Source organism: Dysidea avara, chromosome 12 (assembly GCF_963678975.1).
Source record: "Dysidea avara chromosome 12, odDysAvar1.4, whole genome shotgun sequence".
Taxonomy (NCBI): Eukaryota; Metazoa; Porifera; class Demospongiae; order Dictyoceratida; family Dysideidae; genus Dysidea; species Dysidea avara.
The window spans coordinates 237,059-264,982 of NC_089283.1; the positions used below are offsets into that span (position 1 = coordinate 237,059).

Below are 27,924 nucleotides of genomic sequence, written 5' to 3' on the forward strand. Positions count from 1 at the left end.
GACGAATTGCTAAAAGTGGTTATTACGCCGGATAAGCTAATCGTACGCTTATTAATTGCAGTGGTTCGTGCGCACATGTTGTGATGTGCACTTTTTAGAATATATACATACCCGATTCATTTGATGTGGCGCTACGAGGACGATCATACACCAATGATTCTTCTTCGCTTTGTTCGCTTTCCTCTTCTGTCACCTTCGTACTATCATCTTCAACATCATCCCCACTCACTGGAGCATAGCAGGTCTTGCCTTCTTCATCTGCCATGTATAAATTAATTTCTGACACGCTCTAGTACAAATATGGCGGGCGGCGCTACAGAAGTACGTATAAAAGGCAGTAAACCGCCGCCATTGTTTAGTACTACCGGTGTATGCAGGCGGAGTAGTAGGTGCGAATTAGCCTATCTTAGACCTACCCAGATTCTTCTTCTGGTCGAAGTTCTGACAAGTGTCCCTTCAGGCACTACCCAGCTAACTCAAGTGTAGTTCGTGTATTACGAGTTTACAGTAAAGTTCACACTACTCCCCCAATTCGGGTGGTAAAGGAATAGCAGCAATAATGGGCGAAACAGTAGATACAACGTTGAGCGAGCAAGAATATGCCGTGTTATTAAAGATCCTGAGAAAGCAAAACCTTAAGGTAACGCAATTATCTTTGGTTGGTTGAATCTGGTTATTATTTGGCCGTATCATTGTTAGGAAACTGAAGAGGTTTTGAGGAGAGAAGCAGGGATCAGTCTAGCATCCAACGATGGGTTAGGTGCTAACGATAAATCCAATCCAACTTTCTATCAACGTGGCTATGAAAGGTGGGTGTAATTTAAGTGTTGTGATTAGCCCGCGTTATTATGACGTCAATTCCAAGCTCGGGGGGCTCACACTGGGCTTGGCAAGCAGGCGGGCTGGCCATGTGCGGCTAAACATCTACAATAACTCTTATCTCTCTTTACTAATAGACAATCACCTACAACTCCCGCCGCCCCAACAAAGGTTGTTACACAATCTGCTAATGAACAGCAAGTAGCTGAAGTACCATCATCTACTAGTGACGTCGACTCGACCACTGGAGATGTTCAAGATACCGCCTCAGACAAGAGCCCCTTAGCTCAACAGGCCCAACCTATTTCATTTCCAATGATGTTCTATCCACCATCTATGCTTCAGTCATCACCTCCAATGTTCTACCCTCTCTCAGCTCCTCTGCTGGGTTCCAGATTTCCCTTTGTTACCATGGTGCCCACACCAGCACAACACTTGTCTGTGGTTACACCTGCTTCAGTGCTACCTGTTTCCATTGGTAGCAAGCAAACAGAGAACTCTGATGTGTCTTGTATCAGGAGTCAATCTAGCGTGTCATCTGTTGGTAGTGTATGTGACAGCCCCAAACTGGATATCAGTGATGTTTCCATGGATACTAGTGATACTGATGGGGCATGTAGTTATGCTGAGCTACGACAGTTTGCTGATGAGTTCAAAGCTAAGCGTATTAAGTTGGGCTATACTCAGGGTGGTGTGGGATTATCTCTAGCTGAAAAAGGCTTCAGTAACTTTGCCCAAAGTACAATTAGCCGATTTGAGCAAATGCAATTAAGCCCAAGAAATGCAGCTGCCATTAAGAAGATCCTGGAGAAATGGCTGATGGAAGTGGAGAACCCTCACCTGAAGTTGACCAAGTCAGTAGACAAGTTGAATTGCCGTAAGAGGAAGAGAAGGATAGTGTTCTCGTCAGCTTCAAAGAGATTCTTGGAAGATATGTTTTGCTGTAATCCCAAACCAGATCGACACACTATTGAGATCGTTGCTAAAGAACTTTCTCTGTTACCTGAGGAAGTCCGTATTTGGTTCTGTAACAAGAGACAAAAGGAGCGCAACGTGCAGAAAAGTGAAGATCCATCATTTCTAGCCTCCAGCAGCAGCCCCACAAGCAGTATTGACGGAGAGGTCCCTTCACCTCGTAGTAATTTCTCCATTGAAGAATTAAGCAAGTCATCTTGCAGCAGTCCAGCTTCAAGTGATGTTTATGACAGCGGTAACTCCGTTTGTTCCCCACAATATCAACTACTAAACTTTGCCAACTTCTCAACTGGTCTCAAGCCTGTTGCCAGCCCAGTGAGCAGCCAGTGATAGCCCAACTGCCAATAATGACTTAGTGACAATGACTAGATTGTACTACCCCAAATTGTACTGTATGTTTGTATTTCAACACTATTCACCATTTGTGAATGATGTGCAGGTTTATGATATTATGAAGTGTTAATGTGTTGTTAACATTTTTATGCTAAATTCCTTTTATGATTTTTATTGAATTTTTAACATTGTGATGAGCATCTTACTGTCCCACTTTGGGTTATGGCTGTCCATCCTAAGAAAAGTTGAATTTGGCAAATTGGCATGCAAAGCAGTTAAAAGAACTATTTTGTATTGAATAGCTCACTTGTGAATTTCCTCCAAACTTTCATTGTTTACGGTAGTATAATGTGGGCCATTTTCTCTTGTAGTTTTTTGACGTTTGTGGAGAAGTCATTGGATCTTTACCGAGTATGTTACAATGTCATGGATACCATGACATCACACATACTACATTAGAGTGAACTGGCTCAGCTGCTCTACCCGATATTTGTACATCTGTATCTCAATCTGGTAGCTAGGGGATATCCTGATATTGGTGAGGCCTAGACCATGTTCTGGAGTAGTCTTTAGTGATTTCAATGTTTAGCCCGACAGTTCTTTGCTAGCCACCATGGAAAACAGGAGTCTTTTTACGATCATGACCTAGTTCGTCTACAAGCTGTCACACAGCCGGAGCACATGCAAGGTTGTGAGTTAGTTGAGAACCTTCGCAGGAACAAACACTTGGTACACTTGTGTACAGAGTCCTATCAAACCCTCACTAACTACTTACAGGTAATATCATTAGTCAGTATACTAGTGTATTGTAGTGTCCCCTTAGTCTCACCAGTTAACTATGATATTGAATGTCATCGAAGAGAGAATGACCATCGAAGGTATGGAGCTCTGATAAGTGTAGTTAGTCTAAACATTGTCAACTAGCAGCTTTGTTTCACTTAGCAACAATCAGTCATCCATTTGTGTATGTGTATATCCTTATTTGGTCAATTACTATTTATAATATTGTAGTGGTAGATGGTGCTCCTCGTAACAGGCTAGATCTGTTGAACAAGGCTGGAGCCACTGGTGGAGAGGCTTCTCATACAGGTTTGTCTCGTCAAACTACATGTTATACCAGTTGAGGTTTATTATCATACCATTATAATTAACCTGTTGAAAAGTGGTTAATACCAGCTGTTTGAATGGTTGTTATGGTATCATTACAGCCAATAAGAGTAAGGTATTATATGGGGTCCCCCGAGATCCCATCATGGCAACAGCCATAGCCCAGCTGGAAGAAGAAGAGTTAGAAAGTATTCCAGATGATGAGCGCCCTAAGGTATGTTGTACAACTTATTAAGAAGTGAGGGAGTGTACCTTAATGGGGGTACATTCAACAGCTCAGTAGTCTGTTCTCAGAGTGAAGGGTGATCATTGGTGAATGATACACAGTGTGTTTGTATAAGTTACATTGGGGACAGTGTGTTTGTACAGGATATACTGGGGACAGTGTGTTTGTACAGGTTATACTGGGGACAGTGTGTTTGTACAGGATATACTGGGGGACAGTGTGTTTGTACAGGTTATACTGGGGACAGTGTGTTTGTACAGGTTATACTGGGGACAGTGTGTTTGTACAGGCTATACTGGGGACAGTGTGTTTGTACAGGTTATTTATGCTAGGGACAGTGTGTTTGTACAGGCTATACTGGGGACAGTGTGTTTGTACAGGTTATTTATGCTAGGGACAGTGTGTTTGTACAGGCTATACTGGGGACAGTGTGTTTGTACAGGGACAGTTGGATAGTCTTCCTTATATGAACTCTTGTTACTTGGTCACATAGAAAAAGAAGCCAAAAAAAGATCCCAGTTTACAATCTGGTTAGTTCCACACTACTTGCATTGTTGGCTAAACTGTCATGGCAGGTAAGAGAGGTAAATCAGTTGCAGTTCCACATGCTCCTCAACTATCCAGACTTCCACTACCAAAACCGTAAGGGTATCTGTAACATGGTCACTACGGTAACAGCTAAGGGTACAATTACCCATTAATATTATTTTGTGTGATATTCCATAGCATGATTGTTGTGGTGTGTTGTGGGTTATGTGGTTGTGAAGGTGTTGTTATGTTGGCATGGTGATTATGTACTTGTTAACACAATCAACTGATTGTCATAGGAATATGATATCATAGTGACCATACCCCATGGGTTGTTGCTCAGTTACCAAATACTCGTTTACAGGAGGGAGGATGAAGTTCAGGCAAAGGTTAAAGCGTTTAAAGAGGCAGCAAGATGTACCAGTCTTAGTCCTAGTAACCTGCCGTCGATCTGTTTCTATTCCATCTTGAACTCTAAGAACAGGTACTAAAGGAGATTGTCACACATCATCATCATCTTGTGATCTTTGGACTACTTCAACATTGACACCTCACACACCTCACACATCAATACCTCTAATATCCATTTGTCCTACTAGAGCCCTTACAAACCTTCTCAACATAACACTTGCTTTCCTAGCTAATAAATAATCCTCTAACACCTGGTGCCATATTTGGCAATGTAATTACACAAAGGTTTATGTCATGTGATCCTCCTCTAGACTCTTGCTACACACGTTGCCATGTGCCATGCACACGTACACACTATACACACAAACACACACACTACACGCACACATACAGACACACACATACACTACACGCACACTATACACACACTACACGCACACACAGACACACGCACACTATACACACAAACCACACACATACACACATACAGACACACAATACTTATAACAACTATTCTCATTACACTCCACAAATAATATTTCTTGTAAGGATTCACTGTACGGTAACACTTTGTACCAGTTACACATGCCATATATGTAGCTTGAATGCAGGATGGTAGTTTTGCAGAAATTTCTTATGATCCATAGCTGACTGAGGCTTGTTGCTAGTTTGTTTACTGCTAAATATTTTTGTACACATCCATCACAACATCAGTAACCAGTGTGATAGCTATTGCCATATACTCTTCTTCTCACTACAGTTTGTGTGCAGTATCATTATCTGATGATGCTACTTTACTGGCTGGCTGTTTTGATGACAGTCTGATTAGAATATGGACACTGACACCAAAGAAGTTGTTATCCATGAAGCCGCCATCCCAATTAGCAACCATTCCACTGAGTGCAGGTATAATGCTGTGAATTAGATAATTTACTGTGAATTAGTTGATGATGTAATTTGTTTTGTCTACCCAGAGGATATCATGGACAGGATCCTAGACACCAGGTGATGATGGGATACACACTTCACTACACTGCAGATATTATTGATCCTGTGTTCTTGATGACCACTAACCATGTTATATATAGTAGCTAGTTACCATCCTATAGTAGCCATCAGTACTCCATAGTGCTACTACTAGTGCTACTACTAGTGCTACTACTAGTGCTACTACTAGTGCTACTACTAGTGCTACTACTAGTGCTACTACTAGTGCTACTACTAGTGCTACTACTAGTGCTACTACTAGTGCTACTACTAGTGCTACTACTAGTGCTACTACTAGTGCTACTACTAGTGCTACTACTAGTGCTACTACTAGTGCTACTGCTAGTGCTACTGCTAGTGCTACTGCTAGTGCTACTACTAGTGCTACTGCTAGTGCTACTGCTAGTGCTACTGCTAGTGCTACTACTAGTGCTACTACTAGTGCTACTACTAGTGCTACTACTAGTGCTACTACTAGTGCTACTACTAGTGCTACTACTAGTGCTACTACTAGTGCTACTACTAGTGCTACTGCTAGTGCTACTGCTAGTGCTACTACTAGTGCTACTACTAGTGCTACTACTAGTGCTACTACAATATGATATGGTTAGGTTGTGTATCATGGTAATATTGGTATGCAGCAATGATAGATACTTGTTAGTTACCTGGTAACTATATTACTATAGTAGCAACAATGATGTCATCACATTAACTGGACACTCTGGCCCAGTCTACTCCACCTCATTCAGTCCCGACAAGTCCCTGCTGCTATCAGCATCAGAGGATGGCACAGGTACTTTCCCTACCCTACCTAGCATGTGACAATCACATGTTGTCTTGTAGTTCGGCTGTGGAGCTTGTTAACCCATGGTAGCCTGTTATGCTTCAGGGGGCATAACTACCCCATCTGGTGTGTGGAGTTCAGGTATAGCTCTTAGCTCCATGTACAGCTAATACACAGCATGGATACTAACAGGCTATCATAACTAATTACACACTAACAATTCAGAGACACGTTGTTGTCTGTCAACAACTATTAAATGAGTTTAGTTGGTAATGAAGGATTGAATGGTCGTGAGCCATACTCAAGAGGTAGTCACTGCCAGTCTGATGAAGAATTGTGATCATCAAAATTTTGCCTTAATTGCTTGATTTCACCTATAAAAGAGCCTTGATTCTTGATTGTCAACTGTAAAAGCCTAAAAGTTATTTGCTTGATCGCAGACATTGCTACTGATCACTTGTTGATTCCAGCCATAAGTGTTTCAAAAGGCAGTGACTACATCTTGTAATTGTTGAGTTTTAGTGAGGTGAGGGATCTAAATGTGTGTACACTAATACAAATGGGACCATGGACAAGTGTCCTGATTTCAGGGGTTTAAATGTGTGTACGGACTGATTATCAAGGTGTCCTATTCAGTGTGGTTAGATGCTATTTATTATCCAGTAACTGCAGCTCAGTGACATCACAGTTAATTTCCACAAATTGTTATAGAGCTAATTACCCATAGACAATGGAATCACTATACACACAGACAGACCAATAAAACAGTCTGTGACATCTCTAACTTGTAAGGCTTCCAGTCTAGCTTGTATTGTCTTTACCTTATTTGGCTGCTACAGTTGTTTTTACCACTGGGCTTCCTTCTGGTGTCCCCTTTATTGTTAGGAGATGTCATGTTACAGAATATGTCATTACATGAGCAATAACTATTTGTGCTAGCTAAACAAAGCCTTGAATGATAATAGCACATTTACCAAGCCCACCATCTCAGGGTATACACCATCACAACTCTTGATCCATTTCATAATATATTAGCCCTCTAGGGTTTTATTTTGCTACCAGCTCTTATGATCGTACCACTCGATTGTGGAGCACCGACCATATCCAACCACTGAAGATACTGGCTGGTCACTATAGTGATGTAGAGGTAAAGAGGTGTTCATCCATCTGTCTGTGTGTATAGTGTCTGATATGTCGTATGTCTGTGTGTAGTGTCTGAAGTTCCATCCCAATGGTAATTACATTGCTACGGGATCATGTGATCTATCAGTTCGACTATGGGATATCTTGAATGGCCAGTGTGTTAGGATTTTTACTGGACACAAGGTACCCTTAATACTCCTATCATCACCTTAGTGTAACAGTGTTATACAGGCTAGTATACTAGTGTTGGCATTCTCACCAGATGGACGTTACCTAGCCTCATCAGGTAATACACATCATGTAGTAGTGCTGTAATACAGTACTACTACAGGGGCTGACTGTACTATAAGAGTATGGGACCTCAGTCTAGCTGTACTGGTGTGTGAGTTCAAGAGACATCAAGACACTGTGCATAGTTTAGTGTTCAGTAGAGATGGAACATTACTAGCATCAGGTGAGCTGTTAATGATGGTGTCTGCTTGATGACATCATGCTAAACAGTTTAAAGGAAAACTTTTTCACCACATTAGCTGTTATATGGTAGTATACATAAATCCACCAAACTCTTCTCCAAACATTTGCCTAAGTTTCATAGCTTAATTTAATAGACCTAATTATTAAAATATACTTGGTACAGAGTAGTAAACATTAACAGAATCTTGTTGGCAAGTTGATAGTTTACACCAATCCTTATCAATTGTATGTAATTTTAGCTATCAAAACTTGTATTACCTAATACTCTGCCAATAAAATTAACTTTTACATTTTGAGGAAACTTGCTGACTAGAGAAGTTATTTGTGAAGTTACGTTATTGGCAAGAGTTAATAATATGGAGTTATTAGGTGGATCAGTGTGTGAGTCATGAGTCAGGGTTAATAGTCAGGGTTATGAATCAGGTTATGAGTCAGGGTTAATACTTTACAAGATTAATAATATTGTATTAGGTGGTATGGATCAGTGTGTAATATTGTGGGACACTTCAGTGTTTGAGGAAGAACAGAGAAGGAAGAATGCCTCCACAGAAGGGTATGATAATAACAACATGTAATATAAACCTGTTAGTCCTGTTCTACAGGTTATTGAGTCGGTTCCCTACCAAGTCCACTCCAATACATAAACTACACTTCACCAGGAAGAACTTGTTATTAGCAGTAGGACCATATACTAGTTAAGGTGTAGCAATAGTTGGTAATAGTTTAGTAATACTGGCCTCTCCAGTAATAGTCTCTTGTACAATATTGAGTATTGTTCCATTGAGCACATCCTCAACAAGCCCATGAAAGTCTGGCAGGCTGTTAAGAGGGGAGGGAGCAAGTATAATAACATTATCTTGGTGTAAACTTTTCTTACTGTTTAATAGAGTCTTCTAACATAATCAATTGTTCAGTAGTGTTGGTATGTAGTTGAGCACTCTTCACTACACTAGTAATACTACTAGTAGAGCTATGCTCCACCTGTTAACAAGTGATAATAAAATGTTGCTATGAAACCCACTCCTTGTGGACACCTTGATAATCAGGACACTTGTCCATGGTCTCATTTGTATTAGTATACACACATTTAGACCCCTGAAATTAGGACAGCTTGATAATCAGGACACTTGTCCATGGTCTCATTTGTATTAGTGTACACACATTTAGACCCCTGAAATTAGGACACCTTGATAATCAGGACACTTGTCTATGGTCCCATTTGTATTAGTGTACACATTGAAATCAGGACACCTCACTAATAGGGGCACTACATGGTCTCAACAGAGAGATTGTATAGTACACATCTTACTGTAGTGTCTCCAGTCTTCTGGGAGATGTTGTACCCCTCTGACGTCATGTCATCATGACCCTCGTCATGTGGCATCACATGACCCGTAAGCTGTTGATCCTTTGAGATGTGCTCAAGAGCTGCAGCGTACGAGTGTCTAGCATGAGCTTGTCCACCTGTATTCCTGTTCCTTTGGGTGTACTGCATAAAGAAGGGGAGTGGCTCCTCTGTGATGCTCCGTACAGCATCAGTGAAGTTACCATCAGATAACAGATCCCTACAAAATAGTGATGGTAGTATTAAGCCTGAAGTCATGTTTACATCAGATTTTCTACAAAACATAGTATGGGTGGGTGGGGCATTATGATGGCTGCTGAATGTGACCTCATAGGGATTCTTGTCTTCATAGACTAATGATAGCAAGTGAAGCGATACTAATTGTTTCATGGTGAAGTAAAGCAGTTAGGGACCTGCCAATTACACTTTTTCTTATGCTTTTGAGCAGAACTCAAATATTTTTTGCCTAATTTATGTCTCAGTTCCTATGTTTTGCAAATAAATGATAATAAATGATTGATATACTTTAGTGGAACAGTCAGCTGTGTAATTGTTCTATTAGAGTATATTGATCTTTATTGACAAGCAAGGGTCCATAGTATTGCACAACTATTCTGCCTACAGTGCTAACATTATGCTCAATGCTTCCAGTTCTTTAGCTAATAATGGAGTTGTAATACATGTGGGTCCTCATGAACTGATGAAAAACAAATCAACTAACTTGAGCATCAGAGTTGTAATACTGGTTACCATTTGTTTCTCTTCAGTACTAACTATTTCTGAGGCAGTGTTTGGGTGTGTATCCATAGTGACTGCTTGCCTGTATCAACAATATACAATATTGCTACAACATGGCCCCCACAATACCTGTCAATGAAGAACAAGTGGAAGTCATCAAATTGTTGACAATAGTCTGACACTGCGTGTGTCGTTGCCGTAATGGTGAGCTGTAAATAGAATGGCTCAGGAGGTTTTGGTTGCTATGGACACAACACCACCAATAAAGGGAACACAATCATATACACTTACTGATGGTGGGGACTTTGATTGTTTCTTAGTCCTAGGACGAGTCTTTGGCTTCACTGACAAGTCACTACATATATTAAGGGAATGGCAGCTGATAGCAATAATAATGTCTCACAGTTTGTTCCATTGTTCATAGTCCAGTTGTGGTGACTGACCAATAGGGGGGAGTGCCTGGAACACAACCAATGACACTCGTGATGACATCACCTTAAGTCAGGCTATACCAAATTACACTTTTATGTTTTCTGCTGTGACCCAGCATTGACAGGTTGAATCCTGACTGCTTTATTAGAGTATAATATGATGTTTTTAGGGCCCCTGATCAATTTGCTAAACTTGTACAACCAGTACAGCTGACACACAGGGTGAGGAAGGTGGGGTGTACAGCACAACTGTTGTATGGCTATAGAATTTCTGGGGTACAACTGTATTATTTTTGCAAAGTAAAGGCTTGAAAATTGATGCTAAAAACTGTTTAAACATGAAACTAATAATGCCAATCTATACTGCAACTTCCAAGAATTCTGAAAACTTGCTTTTCATCATACCCCCCTTAGAATTGACTATGTTATCCACCTTAGAATCTATATAGCTTAATTTTGTTTAGCTTCTTGACAAGCAGTGTTTGTAAAACATTAAATATGGCATGTACTTACAGCCAGCCCCCCAGTTACATACCATGTTCTTACAACCCCCCCCCCATGACAGTTACATACCATGTCCTTACAACCCCCCCATGACAGTTACATACCATGTCTTTACAACCCCCCCATGACAGTTACATACCATGTTCTTACAATCCCCCATGACAGTTACACACCATGTCCTTACAACCCCCATGATAATTACACATCATGGATTGGCCTCACCTGATACTTCTTGAGGTCATCAGTAATGGTGAAGAGATGTTGTCTCTCTTCTTCCTTCTCCTTCCACACCTCTAACTGTTCCTTGTACGACATCACGGCTGTCTCATCCATCAGCTGTATGGTCACTGGTTATATGAGGACACACCTACACCACACCCCTCACCTCACACACTATAGTGAAGTGGTATAATTGAGGAGCTGACTGGGAGAAGAATACTATCCTACACATTGTAGTGTCCATTGGCTGTAGGTAGCCAGATGATGGGCTGAATGTTAATACCTACATCATGTAACATATACCAGCTATATCCTAACACAGTAGTCATCATATAATGGGTAACTATATCCTAACACAGTAGTCATCATATAATGGGTAACTATATCCTAACACAATATTACTGTGTGTTATGTACAAAGTTTCAAAGTACATAATTTTCGAGGTGTTTAATTGTCAAACAATCTTTGAAGCATTTTTGCTTGTTAAGCATGATCACTAAAGCTTGAAGAAGTGGCCTCTACAAGAGACACCAGCTCACCTGTTGACTATTGTCTGATGGTAGTTTCCAGGACACAGTATGGGAAGTGTTATTCCTTAAGAATATTATCCTGCTGACTGTGGAAAATAATGGGAGGTGACCAAACGATACTGTCTCATGTGACAAAGTCACTGCCTGTAGGATGACACACATGATGACAAATACAGTGACACACACATTGACATGCAATGACAAACTTACTTGGTTGATGGTTAATAAACTAGATCCATTAGTAGTGACTACATCTTGACTGTTGCTAGTAGCAACAGCCAATGAGGTATCATCAACATCAGGTAGTTCTAACTGACTGGGGTCATATCCTCTACCAGTTAAACTAACTAATACTGTTTTGTGTTGGTCAAATTGTATTGGTAGCTCCACCTGTAATAGTGAACTAATTAACACCTTACCTGGTCTCTCCGTCACTTACAATATAAGTCTTCACTTCTTGTGGGGAGAATACAAACTCTATTGCAGTACTACTTCTGGCAGGGACTTCCCCTACTGGTTGTAAACAGTCAATTACACTCACTCCGTAGTTCTCCTGTTAAGATACAATAACTAGTGAACCACTATAGCTGATATTAACTTGTTGTAGTTGATCAAGTGGAGCAGTGTCGATGGAATACTTCACCATCTTGTCTCCACCATTGTACAGCTCATATACCTGTTGTATGATGTCATATTATCACATGTGATGTCATATTATCACATGTGATGTCACATGATCTACCTGTTGTGGGAAGGCGTGGCATCCAACAGGTATAGTTGAGAAATGATGATGGTATGAGGTGAACATGACATAAGGTTGACCAGTAGGGACTGTCACTCCATGGAAGAATAACTATAGGGAAACATGTCATCATAAGGGGGGAGGGGGAGGAAATGTCATCATGGGGGGGGGAGTCACTCACCAAAACTTCACGTCCTCCACCAATCTTCAATAACACAGGTAGTCTACTACTACCACAATGAACATGTCTACAATGACATAACAATGATGTAGTATACTAACAATGATATAGTATACTTGCAGTACACTAACACAGTGATATAGTATACTAACACAATGATATAGTATACTAACACGGTGATATACTATACTAACACAATGATATAGTATACTAACACGGTGATATAGTATACTAACACGGTGATGTAGTATACTAACACAATACCTGAAGGACAAAGTGATGATGGTGGTAGAGCCAGGATCAAGATGACCACTCTTAGGGTGGACACTGAATACATCATTATCCATTATCCTCATCTAATGTGATACCAAATAAGGCATTGTACTCAACTAATGGTATGACACCAATACTATGAGGAGTATGTTAACACCATACAACAATTAGGCACATCACTACAACATACATCATATGACATACTAAATAGTGTACCAGTTATAATATAACTTGTTATAACAAGATGTGTTCACCTCATCCTTCTCAACTTGATCAAGTTCTCCAGTATCAGCCCAGTAAGCTGGTTCAAGGAATATGTCCTCTGGGAACTGGAATGCCCTATAATAGTTAGTAAACTACTCAGTATACTACTTATCACTTACTTACCATTGGGTAGGGGTATTCCCCATATTCTCAACTTGTAATTGTATGCTACTAGCAGGATGGTCAACTGGTGATGCTCCAAATGTCACCTCTACTATGGCAGTGGTGTGTACTGCAGCCTTCCTTCTTGTACTATAGTAATATCAACTATAATTATATCAAGACAACTACTACGTATGCTAACCTGTATCTTGTCTTGAGAGCGTATCTCAGTTCGCTGGGTGATGGGTCCTGTTGCAATAACTTGTTAAACCTGTTTTAGTGTGATGACATCACATGAGGTCACATGATGTGATAATATACTTGTCAATAGAAAACATGCTCCACAGGCGAGGCTTGTTAAGATGACCCAGACTACCTTGTCCCAGCAATCCGGTCACTGTCATCGTAGGATATACTGCATCAAATGAGATAGAACAGATTGTCTCCTTCACAACATGATCATCTCCTGTAACAATGATAGCTAGTACAGTTAGGTGATGGTGGTCTTACTGGGAAGGTTTAGCTGATAGATGACAGTTAAAGTATGACGTCCCCTCACACATGGTCTCATCTTTACCCTAATCACCTTCCTTCCCCCAGCTGGTATAGAGTCCTCATCAACACTCAGTTCTACTCCTACAAGTGCCATCACATCACATGATCTACTACCCGTGATTACTGACCAGCAGGGTTATCCGCATTGCTATGACTACAATCCAGATGTAGGACATGTAGAGATGTGGACAAACAGAAGGACAATTGACATGAAGCAACATTTTGTATGATTATGTCACTAGTTGTAGAGCAACCAACCACTACTGTACTCAACTCCACATTACTAGGATCAGCCTGTAATAACAATAATAACTGAGTGGCCGTTCTATTAGAGTACTACTAATACTCTAATAGAACAGTCACTATTAGTACAGTTGTAACTACCACAATGGGAACATTTAGTGAAAACCTTCAAATGTCCTAGTTCTCCCTGTCCAGTGATCTTCAGTAATGACTTACACTTCCTAATAAGGTCATTAACACTGCTATGTAAATAGTATCATTACTTACTGAGAAGGGTTTACAGTACTGGCAGCTACCAACTGTGCCTCTAACTTGTACATGATAATGTCCGCTGGTGTGAAGCTCCATAAGTGAGTCTGTGGTGATGCAATATTGCACCGTATGTCACAATATGATGTCACAATATGATGTCACACACACTGGCAGTACCTGTGACTCATAAGGCAACAAAGTGCCGCTGGTTGGGATGACATTGAGCAAATCAGTAGTACAGTCACCCAACAGTCTCCAGTAATAATCAAGTTGTAGACAAGTTGTATTAGTCACTACCAACATGTTAGTTTGACTACATTGTATACATGTTGGCATGAAGTATAAGGTGCCCTGCAATAGGGTATGAAATGGTACTGGTAATAAGACACAGTGTGGCTTACATCATGTTCCAGTGACACTTGAGGACTATCAACCATAATATGTAACAACAAATCCTACAACAAAAACAACAATAGTAACATCAACAACAATAGAACTCAGCTATATGACCCCTATTAATTAAAATAGAAACTGTTTGTTCTATTAGAGTACATCAAGGGTAGGGTATAAGGCTTTATTAGGTATTTGTACTATTATTAAACTGTGGTTGTTGTAGTCTAGTATATATACCACTTCAGCGTATCTACTACTGAGCACAACAACAACAACAACAACACACAATACCTCATTATATTTGTCACTACCATTGAGTACAGCCTTGACGACATGTTGATTATTAATAGACTGATCACACCTTGCTGATATTATGAACACCTACAACAACAATAACAATATAATGTGGGTGTGTGTATAATGGTGTAGTGTGTGGTAGTGGTGTGTGTAGTGAATTACAACAACACCAACAACAACAATATTATAATTAATATTGTGGGTGTGTGTACTAGCTAAACTATAGAGTGATCGATACACACAGCATTACTGTATTAAAAATTATTAATTTAAAAATGAAGTAGGGATCCAAGCAATAAAAGTAGTGAAACAAGAGATGAACGATGGTATTACATCATAGCTCAGTGGGAAGTCCCTACTTTGAAATGTTATAACAATTTGATTTTGGGGATTTTCCCACCAAGCTATACTGTAATTATACCATCATTCATCTCTTGTTTTACCACTCTTTATTGCTTGGATCCCTATTCCCTACTGATTGAAGATAAAAGGAAAGACAAGGCGCAGAGGGGCACATGTTCATCAGAACCCCAAAAGGCACATCCCACTGGTGAATTTGTTATTGTGGTGTAAAATGGTGGCTGTGCGCTCCTCAAGTCTTGTACTGTGGTCAGACAGACGAAAATCTGAGTTTTGATGATTTTTAAAAAGTTCTATATCCAGACACCTGTAAGTGTTTTCTTGTTTTTAATGCTGAATTTGATGTTAGATGGACTAATATTATTCCGTAAAGGTGATTTTTGTCGCATAAGATGTTTCTAGGATGACTTTTTAGGGCAGCACTGTAGGTGGTACATGTCATTTTTGGGGAGATCCTTTATCACCATACTGTTTGATAATGATACACAAAGTACACAAACAACATTATTATAATTATACACAAACAACATTACTATATGATGTAGTACACAAACAACATTACTAGATGATGTAGTACACAAACTAACACACATTAATACCTGATGATTGTCCTCTAGTAGTCCATGTGATGGGTGGATGGTGTAGTCACTGTGTACATAACACATTAATACAGTATTATACAACATCTACTAGAGATGCAACAATATATCGCGTATCGTATCGCTTAAGACAATATCACTGTATCGATACAAAGTTAAACCGTATCGATATACAGTGTATAGCGTATCGTGATATATTGACATATCGTGGCTTATTAACATGACTGACAATCAAATTATTGTACATTGTGGTTAAACTGAGTAGTATGTAATGCTTCTCGAAGAAAATTTAGCTCATTTATTTCTCTGAAAAAAACAAAAATCAACATTAAAAAACAACATAGACCATTGCTTAGACTCCACTTTGTATCGCACAATATATCGTTGTATCGTGATACACCAGAGGCAATATATCGATACGTCTACACACTGTATCGTTGCATCTCTAACATCTACACTACACTACACACACACTACACCACACACTACACTACACTACACTACACTACACTACACTACACACTACACTACATACCTGTGCTGTTGAAAGTCGTAAGCAATAGGGCTGTTCCCATTATTAGTCATGACGAGTGTCTGGTGTACTTCATGTCCCACACTGCTGGACGGCATCACTACACAACGAGGGGTAAACAGTGCTCGGGGCAGGTAGGGCTCTGAAGATGACATAAAACTGTTCCCTCTAGCACGAACACTGATACACCATGGTACAGTGATAATACGATCATTGTCTTGTTGTTCTCTCATACTCTTATAACAGATATAACAGTCCATGACACTGTAGTAGTATTGGTTAGGATTACACTGTGTTAATAAGTGATAATTATTATTATTATTATTAAAGTGATTACTTACTGGACTGAAAGTAACAGTGAAGGAACAACAAGCTCCAGCTACCAGCTCCCTCTCCTCAGGGATCACAGAGAACACACTATTAGCTCCTATAGTAGTAGTTAATACTAACTAGTTGATAATAATGATATACTGACCAGTAGTCCAGATGCAGTACAGCTTGCCCATAGTATGGTTAGTAATGTTCACCTGTAAGTAATGACCACATGTTCTTGATCAATTGATACACACTACACTATACTACACACACACACACGCACAAACACACAACAAACCTTGTTCTCAGTGATTTGCACATCAAACTCAAGTTGTGTGGTGTCTGTAGTAACATGGTGACTAGTGGGATCATGTGATTCACTCAAATACCCCCCATAACTACAGTCCAGTGCAGGTGGTTTCTCCAGTACCTCACTAAAGCTCTAAACAGTTAGAATACACTAGTACGACAGTGGTATTGATATAACACAATTAACCTCAGTCACTAGAAGAGAAGATCCTTCTTCCTTTAGTTTACCAGTTGTGATCAATTGTTGTAGTTGCTACGTGTGTATGACATCATGTGTCAACCCCTCCCCCACACATGGTCACACACCTCGGGAGAGTATCGTGACAGTCCTGTCTCCACTCTATCATTGTATATTGACAAGTGTTTCCCCAGGAGGACAGCTAACAACATGATTGAGATAAGGAACAGTAACCACCCTGTACTCACTTGGTCTAGTAGTCTCAGTATAACCAGTACCAATGAGGTCAATGGTGACTGGTTGTGACATGTGATGTACTATACAGACCAACTTCTTGTGATAAGGGATTGGTCTTGTTGGAGTAAAGTGTATTAGTAGTGAATTAGTAGATCCTGGATTGACCACACCACTGGAACCCTCTGTAGTGAACACTCCTCCATTAGCTGTGATCATCTGAAACTATAAACAATACATCTAATTGTTACTATGCAATGATGTTGTCCCCTTTATCTACAGTATTAGTGATTAATGTACTGTAGTATTGGGGGCTAGTGATTAGTATGTCTTCACATAAAAACAGCTGACCTCTTGACCTTACAAAATTAAACCACAACAGAAAAGCACCTCCATATAAGGATAAAGACCCAACAGGTCTGGCTCCATACCTTACTACCTGTGAAAGAGGACCACCTCTATAAAATGGGTCACAAATACCTCTTGGTCCCAACACGTCTGCTATAAACAGTTGTCCACTACAGTTCTCACCTGATAAACTGCTTTTACTCTTTGAGAATTATTCTTGATAGGGATCATGTGAGCTGAACTAGTACCACAAGCAATGTTACCAAAGTTGACGTATGACTCTGTAATCTCTACATCAGCACCTGTGTAATATGTTGTGTAACATGTTGTGCAATATGTTGTGTAACATGTCATGTTAATGTTGTTCTCTCACACTACACCACACTACACCACACACACACACACACACACACACACACACACACACACACACACACACACACACACACACACACACACACACACACACACACACACACACACACACCACACCACACCACACTACACACAACATACAGACTACACTAGGCTATACACAAGTTCAGCAAGTGTTGCACTGCTGGATGACAGCTCAGCGTAGGGGGCTTAACACCAAGAACAATTTTTGATCCTCACACGCTGTAGAAAACTGGAAGTTGACTTGAAATTAAACTTGTGTATTTGATGATATACCAACCAACTATTACATGTGCTCAACATGTACAACAATATGGCCTACACACCTTGTCCTCTCCCAACACATTTGATGGTTATATCACTCACACCTCCTCTAGGTTTGATGGTGAAATGGCCACTACAACTACCTACTAACTGAGGCTGGAACATCACCTGTAGTAATATAGTAGCCCCTAATAACATATCATTATTACTCACCTTAATTCTGTACACTTGTTCTGGTGATATCGTACCAGTATATTCTGAACAACTAAACACCATGTTTGGTATTGTTGTGGTGATGTCAAACGAGGCAGACACCTGTATACACTCACTTTAATTTCAGCCAATCAGAACTGGCTCACTCACCGAAGATACGTTGGTGATATATAAACACTTTACCACAGTCTCTCCCACAGGACTGTCCCCAAATGATAGGGACAGATCTGTAGTTGGAGGGGATTTCCCTCCAGTTGATACTACCAGATGAGGGTATTTACCTAATCAATACAACAATAAACAATTTCATGGGTCTACACATAACTAATTAATTGGTTACCTATTCCTTCTAATTTGACTGGTTTCTTGTAATTCTGACTATCACCATAGTAACAGACCCCGGCACCCTCAAACACACTAACAGCCTGTGAGGAGTACGTTACATCACTGATGAACACAAGACATGTGGTATGATTCTATCAGTAAGCTAGCTAGTGCCTGACACAGATCAATTTTTTGCGTATTTGAAATCCATCTGGTCTTTGACATATTCACACTCGTCAGAACCCTCAAAAGGCACATCCCACTGGTGAGTTTGTTATCGTGGTGTAAAATGGTGACCGTGTACTGCTTTGTTTGGCCTCCAGCCTTGTGACTGTACGTGTGGTCAGGATGACAGGCAGACAAATTTGAGTTCGGTGATTTTTAAAGAAATTCTATATCTGGCTGCCTGTAAGCGTTTTCTTGTTTTTAATGTTAGATGGACAAATATTATTCTGTAAAGGTAATTTTCCTCGCGTAAGATGTCTCTAGGATGGTTTTGAAAGGTGGCATTTTAGGTGACACCATGTCACATTTGGAGGGATCATTTGATACAAAATATATTCTTTATCACAGTTAGCACTACCACTAAATTCATCACTACACATAATACATAGCTGGTCTACACACGTATGTACATATTGAGGTATACCTTACTGACTACAATATAACTTTATCGGTAAAGTTTAGTTATAGAGAGAGACTTTCACTAACTGATTTCTGTTCTACCTGGCTCTGTTGAGTCCCTGAATAACTTCATTTACACTTCTCAGATGCAATTTTAAGGGCCAATAAAATGGTGCACCATCATCCATGAGCAAATGTGATGATGAAATAAACAAGTACCTCCTAAAGCATTATCATGTATTTAATCATCCACAGTATTAATACTTCCAATAGAAGTGACCCATGATATGACTGTACAACAGAAATTTTTGACAAAAAGGTTGCTGAATTAGTTAAATTTGTTGAGTGTCCCACATATTAGACTAACGATTACATCAACATTTACTTTGATGTGTGGATGGATCTGTCAACTTTTCCTATCAAAATCATAAAATTCACTTTAAATTCTCAACTAAAATGTATTGTATTACTGTAATGTTTTTTTATTTTTATTTTTACAAGCAGACACAGTAGAGGTGTCCTACAACAGGAACCCTAAACTGTTCTGACACAACATGCACTGCTATACAACATCACACACAAAAGAACACTATAAAATACCTCAGGGTGAAATGAAGCTTGTAGTTTACATACCCCTCTAGGTTTAATCAGTCCATAATGAGGGGTGACCCTGAATGGAGCTGGTACCTCCCACTGGAAGTTAGTCGGCAGGTCAGTAATGTTGGTCAGGTTGAATTCCATTGTAATATTATCAGACACTGCACACATACCAAACTGCAGACTAGATGGTAATGACAAGTTTGGAGTAGGTAATATTGCTCTTAATGGAACAGTGAATGATCCATCATTAGTTAATATTTCAATGTTATCAGCAACAACTCTCTTCTCCAATGGTTTAAACGTTATTGGTAGAGTGTGTGAGGTACCAGAGCCCAGGACTATTGGTTGAGGGAATATTGTACTGAATATTTGTGACTGTGGCATCCTGCAATGTTGCGATGAATGACATACCTCTAGCTGGGTAACTCACTTATATCTAATCTTCTTACTGGTGAGGTGAACATTCTTCAATACTAAAGGTTTAGTGTACTCACCGCCTGGCTCCCAACTCTTATAGGTTAACGCGCTTGGTACTTCAATGCCATGTTTCGTTACTTTACCTCGGGATATACTTTGTGTGGCCATTTTATGTTATGTTGCTATGGCGATAAAGTTCTTCACGCGCTTAAATATATTAGAAATCACTTAGAATTTTGGAGGCGCCCGCCCACCCCTAGCCCTTTGTAAATCTTGCCTTTTCTTGGCAACTCTACTGCTCCAAATGCTTTCATTGCAGCGTTCACACAACTGAAAGTCCACCCACTGGTCCGACACAAAAGCGCTTAAACTCAAGTTAGTCCGTAACTAGTTTTAAGCCACGGCGCTAGCAACAAAGATATTTCCGAGGATACTTCTGCGTTGATTTCTGCAGCTAAACTCCACCAATATCATATCGGTATACATCTTGATGGATGATGTGAGTTACACATTTTTCCTAGAGTTAAATTAACAGTCAAGTTGCAGTCGAAACGCAACCGCAACAAAATACGCGTAGAAACTCAAATTTGGTTGCAAGCGCGTATGCAAGTTGTGGAATTATAATTTTGTGGCGCATATCGTTCTCCTGATTTGCATCGCTGTAGCTTCCCAAAAGTGTACCGTATGGCTTCACAATTTGTCGAGCAAATAGTCCCAGGAAATAGCCTACCTGTGGTATCAATGAGCTGACCTTGCGTTACATCTCGCTGATGCTAAACTAGCGATTTTGGACTCAGTGAATTTTGATACCTCCACTTTAGCGATTGTACAAATTTGTTTGGAGCCTTCCATGGCTCCCGTAATAGTTCAAAGCAGTAGGTTAAGAACAGAACCAAATTATAACGCCGTAAAAATGACTGTTATTATTATATTATATTTGTTACTGTGCAGAAATCAAAAAGATTGTTGTGCACAGGTGTGATCATAATGAATGTTCAGGTTAGTACAAAACTCATCTAAGGTAGGGGAGTGAATTACAAAGGGGGGGAGTGTGCTCCAGAGTCTGATTGTAGAAGGGAGAATCAATCATAGTGTCAAGCTGTTTATAATATCCTTCCCTTGATGGACGATAATTAGGTATAAGATCATTTGTGGCTATACCTAGATTGCCATTAATTATCTTATACATTGTAATTATCTTAGACTTGTTTCTTTCTTCGAGGGTAGGTAAATTTAATGATGACATCATTCTTGTTACACTACTAAATCCAGAAAATCATTGTAGCAAAATCTAGCTGCTCTCCTTTGGATGGACTTAAGTTGGTTTATGTTGGTGTGGGTGTGGGTGTGGGTGTGGGGGGCCCAGACAGAGGATGCATATTCAACAATGGGGCGGACCATCATCTTATAACAATTGCTCTTAACAGAAACAGGGCATTGGTGAAGGTTACGGTGCAAGAATCCATTAACCTGGTTTGCTTTGCTAGTAACTCTTTGAATGTGTTCATTCCATGATAGTTTCTGGTCAATGGTGACCCCGAGATATTTCGTGTGAGGAACCTCAGAGATGATAGAATTCTCCAGATGATAGCTATGAATGATGGGATTTCTTTTATTGGTAATTCTCAAGTGTTCGCATTTCTTAATGTTAAATTCCATCAGCCAAGTATGAGCCCATTCAATGAGTTTGTCAAGATCCTGTTGTAAGGCTATACAATCTGATTCGGAATGTATGTAGGAGTACAGTAGGACATCATCTACATACAATTTAACCTTATTATTGACACAAGCAGAGAGATCATTTATGTACAGTAAAAACAGAAGTGGTGCGAGTACAGTACCTTGGGGTACACCAGAGAGAACTGTTCTGGTGTGTACAAGTGTGTATAAGCTTCTTTACAAATGCTCATGGTAAAGCCGCCATATATGGCTCCTAGAACCAACACTACAAACCCATAGTTTGCTAAATACACAATTTAAAGCAATATGATTCAAATCCACCACAGTTGGTACGGAGCCCAGGAAATGGATTCCAATCTGTAGCAGTTGCTACGGAGTCATGGAAGAAATGCATCATCTGGCAACCTGTGATTTGCATAGCGTAGCTAGTCTCTGATTCCCTTCTTGGTAAACTATTCCTATGAACAACAATTCAGTAAATGGAAAAGTTAACCAAGACTGTACCTTATCAGTGTTCATTACATCAGTTTCTATACTGGAACTGATCTTTCAATATAGTCCAATCATTACATGACAGAAAAGGCAATACCTAGGAGGTAACAAACATGTCATTATGAAATCATAAATAGAAGACTCTATATCTGACTAAATATGGGAAATAATGTACCTATCAAAAATTTGCCCAACCTATCCACATGCAGGCAAGGAGGGGGATAGGAGAACATTCTAAATTTTAATGCCTCTACTGTGGGACAAAATAGAATGTAATCCCTTTTCTTCTCCATTGTTACCAAGTATAGCCTAAACCCCCACACCTGGGATCTAAAGTTTTGCAATACAATTGTATAAATGCAATGGTAACACAGTGGCTGTAAAACAGGAAGCTTTGTGATGAAAATGGTGGTCAATTTGACAAAAGTGGCAGGTGTGAATTTGTCAACCATATTTAAACTTGCTGTTAAAACTACTGAATATGCTGCACCATGCATGAGGGAAAATGGTGAGTACAACATGTATAGAATTTAACTTCATCAAACCGATGAAGTTTTGAACTTTTCATCAAAATTTCCTGTGATATTAACAGGACAGTATTTCACATGACACTACGAGTGGATGTATGTAAACTTCTGTTACAGAAGTTTACTCTTGTGCACTAATTTAAGTGCTTAAAGCACCAATCAGTTGATACTCACAACACCACATTGGACTACTAGAGTCTGGGTGCATGAACCATGTAAGGCCACACCAAGTCAAACCTTAGTTTCTGGTCACCCGCCCGCATGGTAAACCTGGAACCCCAGTTTATGAGGACTATTATTAATATTACAGGTGCTTAAGTGCATGTGACCCAGCAAGACACTTATTTTTTACTGCAAAAGATTGAGATACTCTAACAGAGCAGTCAGGGATTCCAATAGAGCAGTCACACTACTCTTAACTCTAATATTAGGTATATATGCGACACTAATAAAATGTTTCTAACTATAGCTAGTTTTGTCCTTGATTATATAGCTGTTCAGATTATAACTGTTACTAATACTTTTGTAACCAAAGAAATTTCAGTAGCATTAACTACTAGTCCATCATGTGCAGATGGGCCATAGCTTTAACTTTATAATTCAAATGTAGTCCTCTAATGATTAGTCTAGTAACTTCAAATTCCTTATCACTGAACACTGCAGGGGTATGGAAAGCCGGCAACATTCGGTGAGCTTAAACTTAAACTTTTCCATAACTAAAATTAGATTGGCAAGTAGAAACCCTTATAGTTTAAACATTCCCAGATGATCACTAAAAAACACTAGTCTGACTCAAAACTTTGACAGTTACTTTTCTCAAGGTTACTGAATAGAAGGCTGGAAACACATAGCTAGTGGGCTAAGACTTCACATTTGAATGAAGAATTTCTGATGTGAAAATAGAAGTTAAATTTCATTTTGGATCATGATCATTTGAACAACTTAGCTATAAGCCATAGTAATACTTTCCTGACATAGCTAATGAGACATTTATTTCACTTGGAAAGCATAAGTAGCTACATGAGCAAAACATTTCCTGTAGTATATTCTAAATAAATAAATAAATAAATATACTTAAATGCTATACATCAGTGTATAGCTAGCCATGATCCATCAACAACTTTCCTAGTGCATTTTTTGCCGAATCACAACTACTTATGTTGTTGGTTAAGTTTGACTAAAAACAAAATCAACATGAATTTGCTAAATTGAGCAAATAATAATACCATACAGTATATTGTCACAGTAGAGTCTATAGTCCTGAAGTCCTGATCATCCACCCGCCCGCATCCATTTGTAGGCTTGGGAGTGACCAGAAACTAAGGTACGACTTGGAGTGGCCTAAAATGGCCAAGGTCATTTACATCACAGAAACATTTTAGTAGGGAAAATTGGAGGGGGTAGTACATATGTGCCACTTTTATTTACAATTAGTGCTTGGAATTTCACATGACTCTCAATAGTCATAATTTTATGGGAACATTTTTTAAGTAATTTTAATTCAAATAATAAATGTACTTTCCATTTCGCATGTCCTTGTTGTAATTGTGCTAAGCTCCCCAACCCTTGTAACTATCATTTATTGTAATAACTAGTTTCGTAGGCTTTTGGTAATTAAGTTAAGTATAAGTAGTTAATTTTATAGGCATCTGGCATTGATTGTCATTTGTCCTTCAGATCACCTTTCCAATCATACTGTCTTATTATTGTACCTACCATCCTTGTAATTTTGCTGTGTATCTGTAAATCAATGAAATAAAAAATAAAAAATAAATAATACAAAACCAGTAAACACCTGTCACTATAGATAACATTTCACATAAGGGGCGTTAGTATTCAGTGGACTGGACTACTGGACTGACATATTTTTGGTTTTTGCACATTCTATGATTGGATTTATGGAATCTTGCTATACTAAGCATGGGCGGATCCAGGAGCTGGCAAGGGGAGGGGCACAAACAGGGTAAGTTGTAGGTGGTTGGGGAGAGCCATATTCTCTAGTTCAGTGCTGCATTTTTGAAGCAGTAAATAATCACCTCTTAGTAGTGTCTCACTGCTGATTTAGGCTTTTTCAGATGGTTGTGAAGTCTTTAAAAGCTGCTTTAAAAGCTCTGAATGTCTCAAACAACAGCAACACGATAATTATTTTAGAGGCGCTTAGTACGCACGAAGGTTATTTTACAGTTTGACTTTGGTTTCAGGTGAATTTGTAATAAATCCTAGTAAAATGTGCATATTTCATGAGTTGATAAACTGATCTTGGCCTGACAAAGTTTAGTAGCTATTTTAATCAGAAGCATGGCTGGCTCCTCCACAAGGGGGGGCATTTGCCCCAAATGCCCCATCCTGGATCCGCCATTGCTAAGCATCCTTAGGGCACCTGCAGCCCACTTCTAAACGCTGAAGACGAGCAGTGGAATATACAAAAACTGTACTTTTATTATGCCACTTATTCCTTACCCTGGTGTCTAGTAATGCAGCAGGCGGTGCAGGGAATGTGGCAGCAATAGTTAACCAGCGATCAACTTGCTGTAGACAATATATCCTTCGAGATATCCTTAGAGCAAGCTAGTCTCGCATGGCCGGACCTCTAGTTCAGTGCAGGAGCTTATTAGAAATTTTCAGCATGCCGGGCGCTTATCCTGCACTAGCTGAAACGGCAGAAGTCTAGACTAGCGAGACTAGCTTGCTCCTCAAGTCTGCTCTAAGGATATCTTGAAGGATATATCGTCTACTAGCAAGTTGATCACTGGTTAACTATTGCTCACATTCCCTGCACTGCCTGCTGCGCATTACTACACACCAGGGTAAGGAATAAGTGCTGTATAGTGGCATCATATCAAAACTTGTGTAAGATATTCCGGATTTCCGAATGGGTTACGCCCGTTTCGTATAAAATAACACCGTCCTCTAAACAAGGCGCCATAACTTCCGCGTACTTTGGTTGACAGACACGAAATTTGGTTTATCAGATTCCTTGATGAAAGGCGATTCGATTCATGTGTAAGTTCTTTGTGTAGTAACGAAGGGGAAGCTAGAAAGGAGCCTTGTACCGCGAAATTTACGTGTTCAGAATGCCCGTAAAAACACGTGTTTTTAAACATATTTCTATAAACTAACCTGTTTAACAATTTGTACGGTCGGAGTCTTATTAAGCATCCTTCGCTGCGTAGAATGATACCAAATTTAGCGAATTTGGTTGAGGATAACAACTTGTAAATTGGGATTTTCCCGGCGAGATAATTAAATTTTCCAATAGGTTAATGTATGGAGCGCGTATTATGTCATCATCAGCAGTAAATAACTGTCGCTATGGCGACATTTTCCCATTTGTACGGTCGGAATTGGATAGAGAAATTGAAGGGCTTTCTTTTATTGTATGGTGTGCTGTAGAAATTTTGTGAGTTAAAGGTTGTAAATTAGTGTTTTAGCGTGTAGTGTAAAATACATGTATTTTGTATTGGACAAAAAATGACAAGGAATGATGAGATTTTATGATCAGCCTGTTTTACCAAGTTAAGGTTTCAAAAAGGATATTAAACAGATATTAGATTTATTTAATGCATAATTCTTAATTTTTAAAGGTTTAACCCATTGTTTGAAAACTTTTAATGTTGACCACCTGAAAATGCTTGAGTTTACAAATCCCATACATATGTTTTGATATGTAATGAACGGTAGCAACAGTTTTTGTATATTCCACTGCTCGTCTTCAGCGTTTAGAAGTGGGCTGCAGGTTCCCTAAGGGTGCTTACTAGCAAGATTCCATAAATCCAACCGTAGAAGATATGTGCAAAAACCTCAGTCTAGTAGTCCAGTCCAGTGTTCCAGTCCACTGAATAGTAACGCCCTCACATAAGCATCTCCTTTGTTTTGAAAGAAGCCTGTTCAACATGCAAAGCAGTGATTTTTTTGTCAAATAGAAATCCAGGGGTGCACACAAAGTGTGTGGCCTTGAAGTTTAAGTGAAGTGCTATCACTTAGACCCAGTGATTAGACTGCTACTATTATGTGATTGTAATATGCAAGCAGTGCACAGCCCTGCTCTGGGGCAAATCATTACTGGCTACTTGATCACCAAAACAGCCAACAATACTACCAACGCACTATACAGTACAAGCTAACAGCATTGATCTTACAGTTGAATAGGGATGTATCCATTCACTGGACTGGACTACTGGACTGGCATAATTTTGGTTTTTGCACATTCTGAGGTTGGTTTTATTGAGTCTTGCTAGCCAAGGGTCTTCAAAAAACTTGCAGCCTGTTATAGGAGTAAGCAAAAACTGACTTCTCACTACTTTTTATGTTCTACAGCATTTATACACCTCTTATAGTATGTTCACGTTGAACTGTATCCTCAAAAACATTTAATAACTCATGGATGCAACTACACACGATCTTGAAATTTGGCTCATTTGTAGTGCTGCTTGACCCGCTAAAAGTATTTCAAAATCTTCTTGTTCAAATGTTTGACATAATATTTACGGTCAATCAAAATTTTTGCAATACATTTCCTATGGGGAAGCCATATAAGTACAGTATCCATTACAGCCCTTTTCCGAACTTGTAATGGAGCCAAACCGTACGTGTCTGTTGTTAACACCTTTGCTGTTACCAATAATCATCTGGTTGGCAGAAATGTTAACTCTGTTG

General features: G+C 39.4%; 3 protein-coding genes and 1 long non-coding RNA gene across 6 annotated transcripts in view; 1 reads left to right on the top strand and 3 right to left on the bottom strand.

Annotated features, from left to right (window-relative positions):
* LOC136239735 (protein starmaker-like) overlaps positions 1-297 on the bottom strand; it is a 9,614-nt gene extending 9,317 nt beyond the window's left edge. Inside the window, exon 1 of the mRNA XM_066030460.1 lies at positions 112-297. Within this exon, the coding sequence (XP_065886532.1) occupies positions 112-265 (154 nt within the window). The 5' untranslated portion in view covers positions 266-297. The remainder of the gene's footprint in view (positions 1-111) is intronic.
* A 40-nt stretch (positions 298-337) lies between these two features.
* LOC136239736 (transcription initiation factor TFIID subunit 5-like) lies at positions 338-8,596 on the top strand. The gene is made up of 21 exons (XM_066030462.1): positions 338-640; positions 700-809; positions 2,499-2,538; positions 2,587-2,665; positions 2,717-2,904; positions 2,951-3,005; positions 3,139-3,216; positions 3,336-3,448; positions 3,954-3,990; positions 4,036-4,102; positions 4,353-4,472; positions 5,160-5,305; positions 5,374-5,404; positions 6,073-6,179; positions 6,230-6,311; positions 7,206-7,317; positions 7,383-7,496; positions 7,545-7,599; positions 7,645-7,767; positions 8,259-8,340; positions 8,390-8,596. Exons 1-21 carry the CDS (start codon positions 560-562, stop codon positions 8,484-8,486), a joined length of 1,917 nt encoding a protein of 638 aa, XP_065886534.1. The 5' UTR covers positions 338-559; the 3' UTR covers positions 8,487-8,596.
* LOC136239729 (cilia- and flagella-associated protein 65-like) lies at positions 8,429-20,817 on the bottom strand. The gene is made up of 42 exons (XM_066030444.1): positions 20,583-20,817; positions 20,153-20,537; positions 18,945-19,029; positions 18,755-18,885; positions 18,605-18,706; positions 18,454-18,559; positions 17,915-18,033; positions 17,398-17,608; positions 17,278-17,351; positions 17,159-17,224; positions 16,961-17,104; positions 16,823-16,874; positions 16,689-16,774; positions 16,351-16,637; positions 15,816-15,864; positions 14,851-14,940; positions 14,568-14,621; positions 14,344-14,517; positions 14,182-14,270; positions 14,081-14,135; positions 13,800-13,965; positions 13,627-13,752; positions 13,438-13,582; positions 13,319-13,387; positions 13,138-13,266; positions 13,005-13,089; positions 12,742-12,833; positions 12,478-12,544; positions 12,297-12,407; positions 12,153-12,230; positions 11,994-12,107; positions 11,765-11,944; positions 11,564-11,698; positions 11,191-11,307; positions 11,028-11,141; positions 10,274-10,329; positions 10,162-10,225; positions 10,000-10,112; positions 9,854-9,952; positions 9,097-9,352; positions 8,665-8,768; positions 8,429-8,606 (listed from the first exon to the last, which is right to left on the bottom strand). Exons 1-42 carry the CDS (start codon positions 20,735-20,737, stop codon positions 8,483-8,485), a joined length of 5,058 nt encoding a protein of 1,685 aa, XP_065886516.1. The 5' UTR covers positions 20,738-20,817; the 3' UTR covers positions 8,429-8,482.
* A 1,542-nt stretch (positions 20,818-22,359) lies between these two features.
* On the bottom strand, positions 22,360-26,857 carry LOC136241343 (uncharacterized). Of its 3 annotated transcripts, none has more exons than XR_010694252.1 (4): positions 26,389-26,857; positions 24,951-25,008; positions 22,754-22,838; positions 22,360-22,707 (listed from the first exon to the last, which is right to left on the bottom strand). It is a non-coding gene; the product is annotated as an uncharacterized lncRNA (long non-coding RNA). The 3 variants fall into 3 exon arrangements; XR_010694253.1 differs by having other exon boundaries at positions 24,985-25,008; positions 26,389-26,846; XR_010694251.1 differs by lacking the exon at positions 24,951-25,008 and having other exon boundaries at positions 26,389-26,828.
* Positions 26,858-27,924: the final 1,067 nt, after the last annotated feature.

Excerpts from the sequence above, each read along its gene's own strand:
- LOC136239736 (XM_066030462.1), top strand. The coding sequence starts at position 560 with ATGGGCGAAACAGTAGATACAACGTTGAGCGAGCAAGAATATGCCGTG. Across the intron at positions 2,666-2,716 it reads TAGGGGATATCCTGATATTG|CCCGACAGTTCTTTGCTAGC; the intron begins GTGAGGCCTAGA and ends TTCAATGTTTAG. Across the intron at positions 8,341-8,389 it reads AAGAATGCCTCCACAGAAGG|GTTATTGAGTCGGTTCCCTA; the intron begins GTATGATAATAA and ends CCTGTTCTACAG.
- LOC136239729 (XM_066030444.1), bottom strand. The coding sequence starts at position 20,737 with ATGGCCACACAAAGTATATCCCGAGGTAAAGTAACGAAACATGGCATT. Across the intron at positions 16,875-16,960 it reads TGCAAATCACTGAGAACAAG|GTGAACATTACTAACCATAC; the intron begins GTTTGTTGTGTG and ends CATTACTTACAG. Across the intron at positions 13,583-13,626 it reads CTATCAGCTAAACCTTCCCA|GAGATGATCATGTTGTGAAG; the intron begins GTAAGACCACCA and ends TCATTGTTACAG.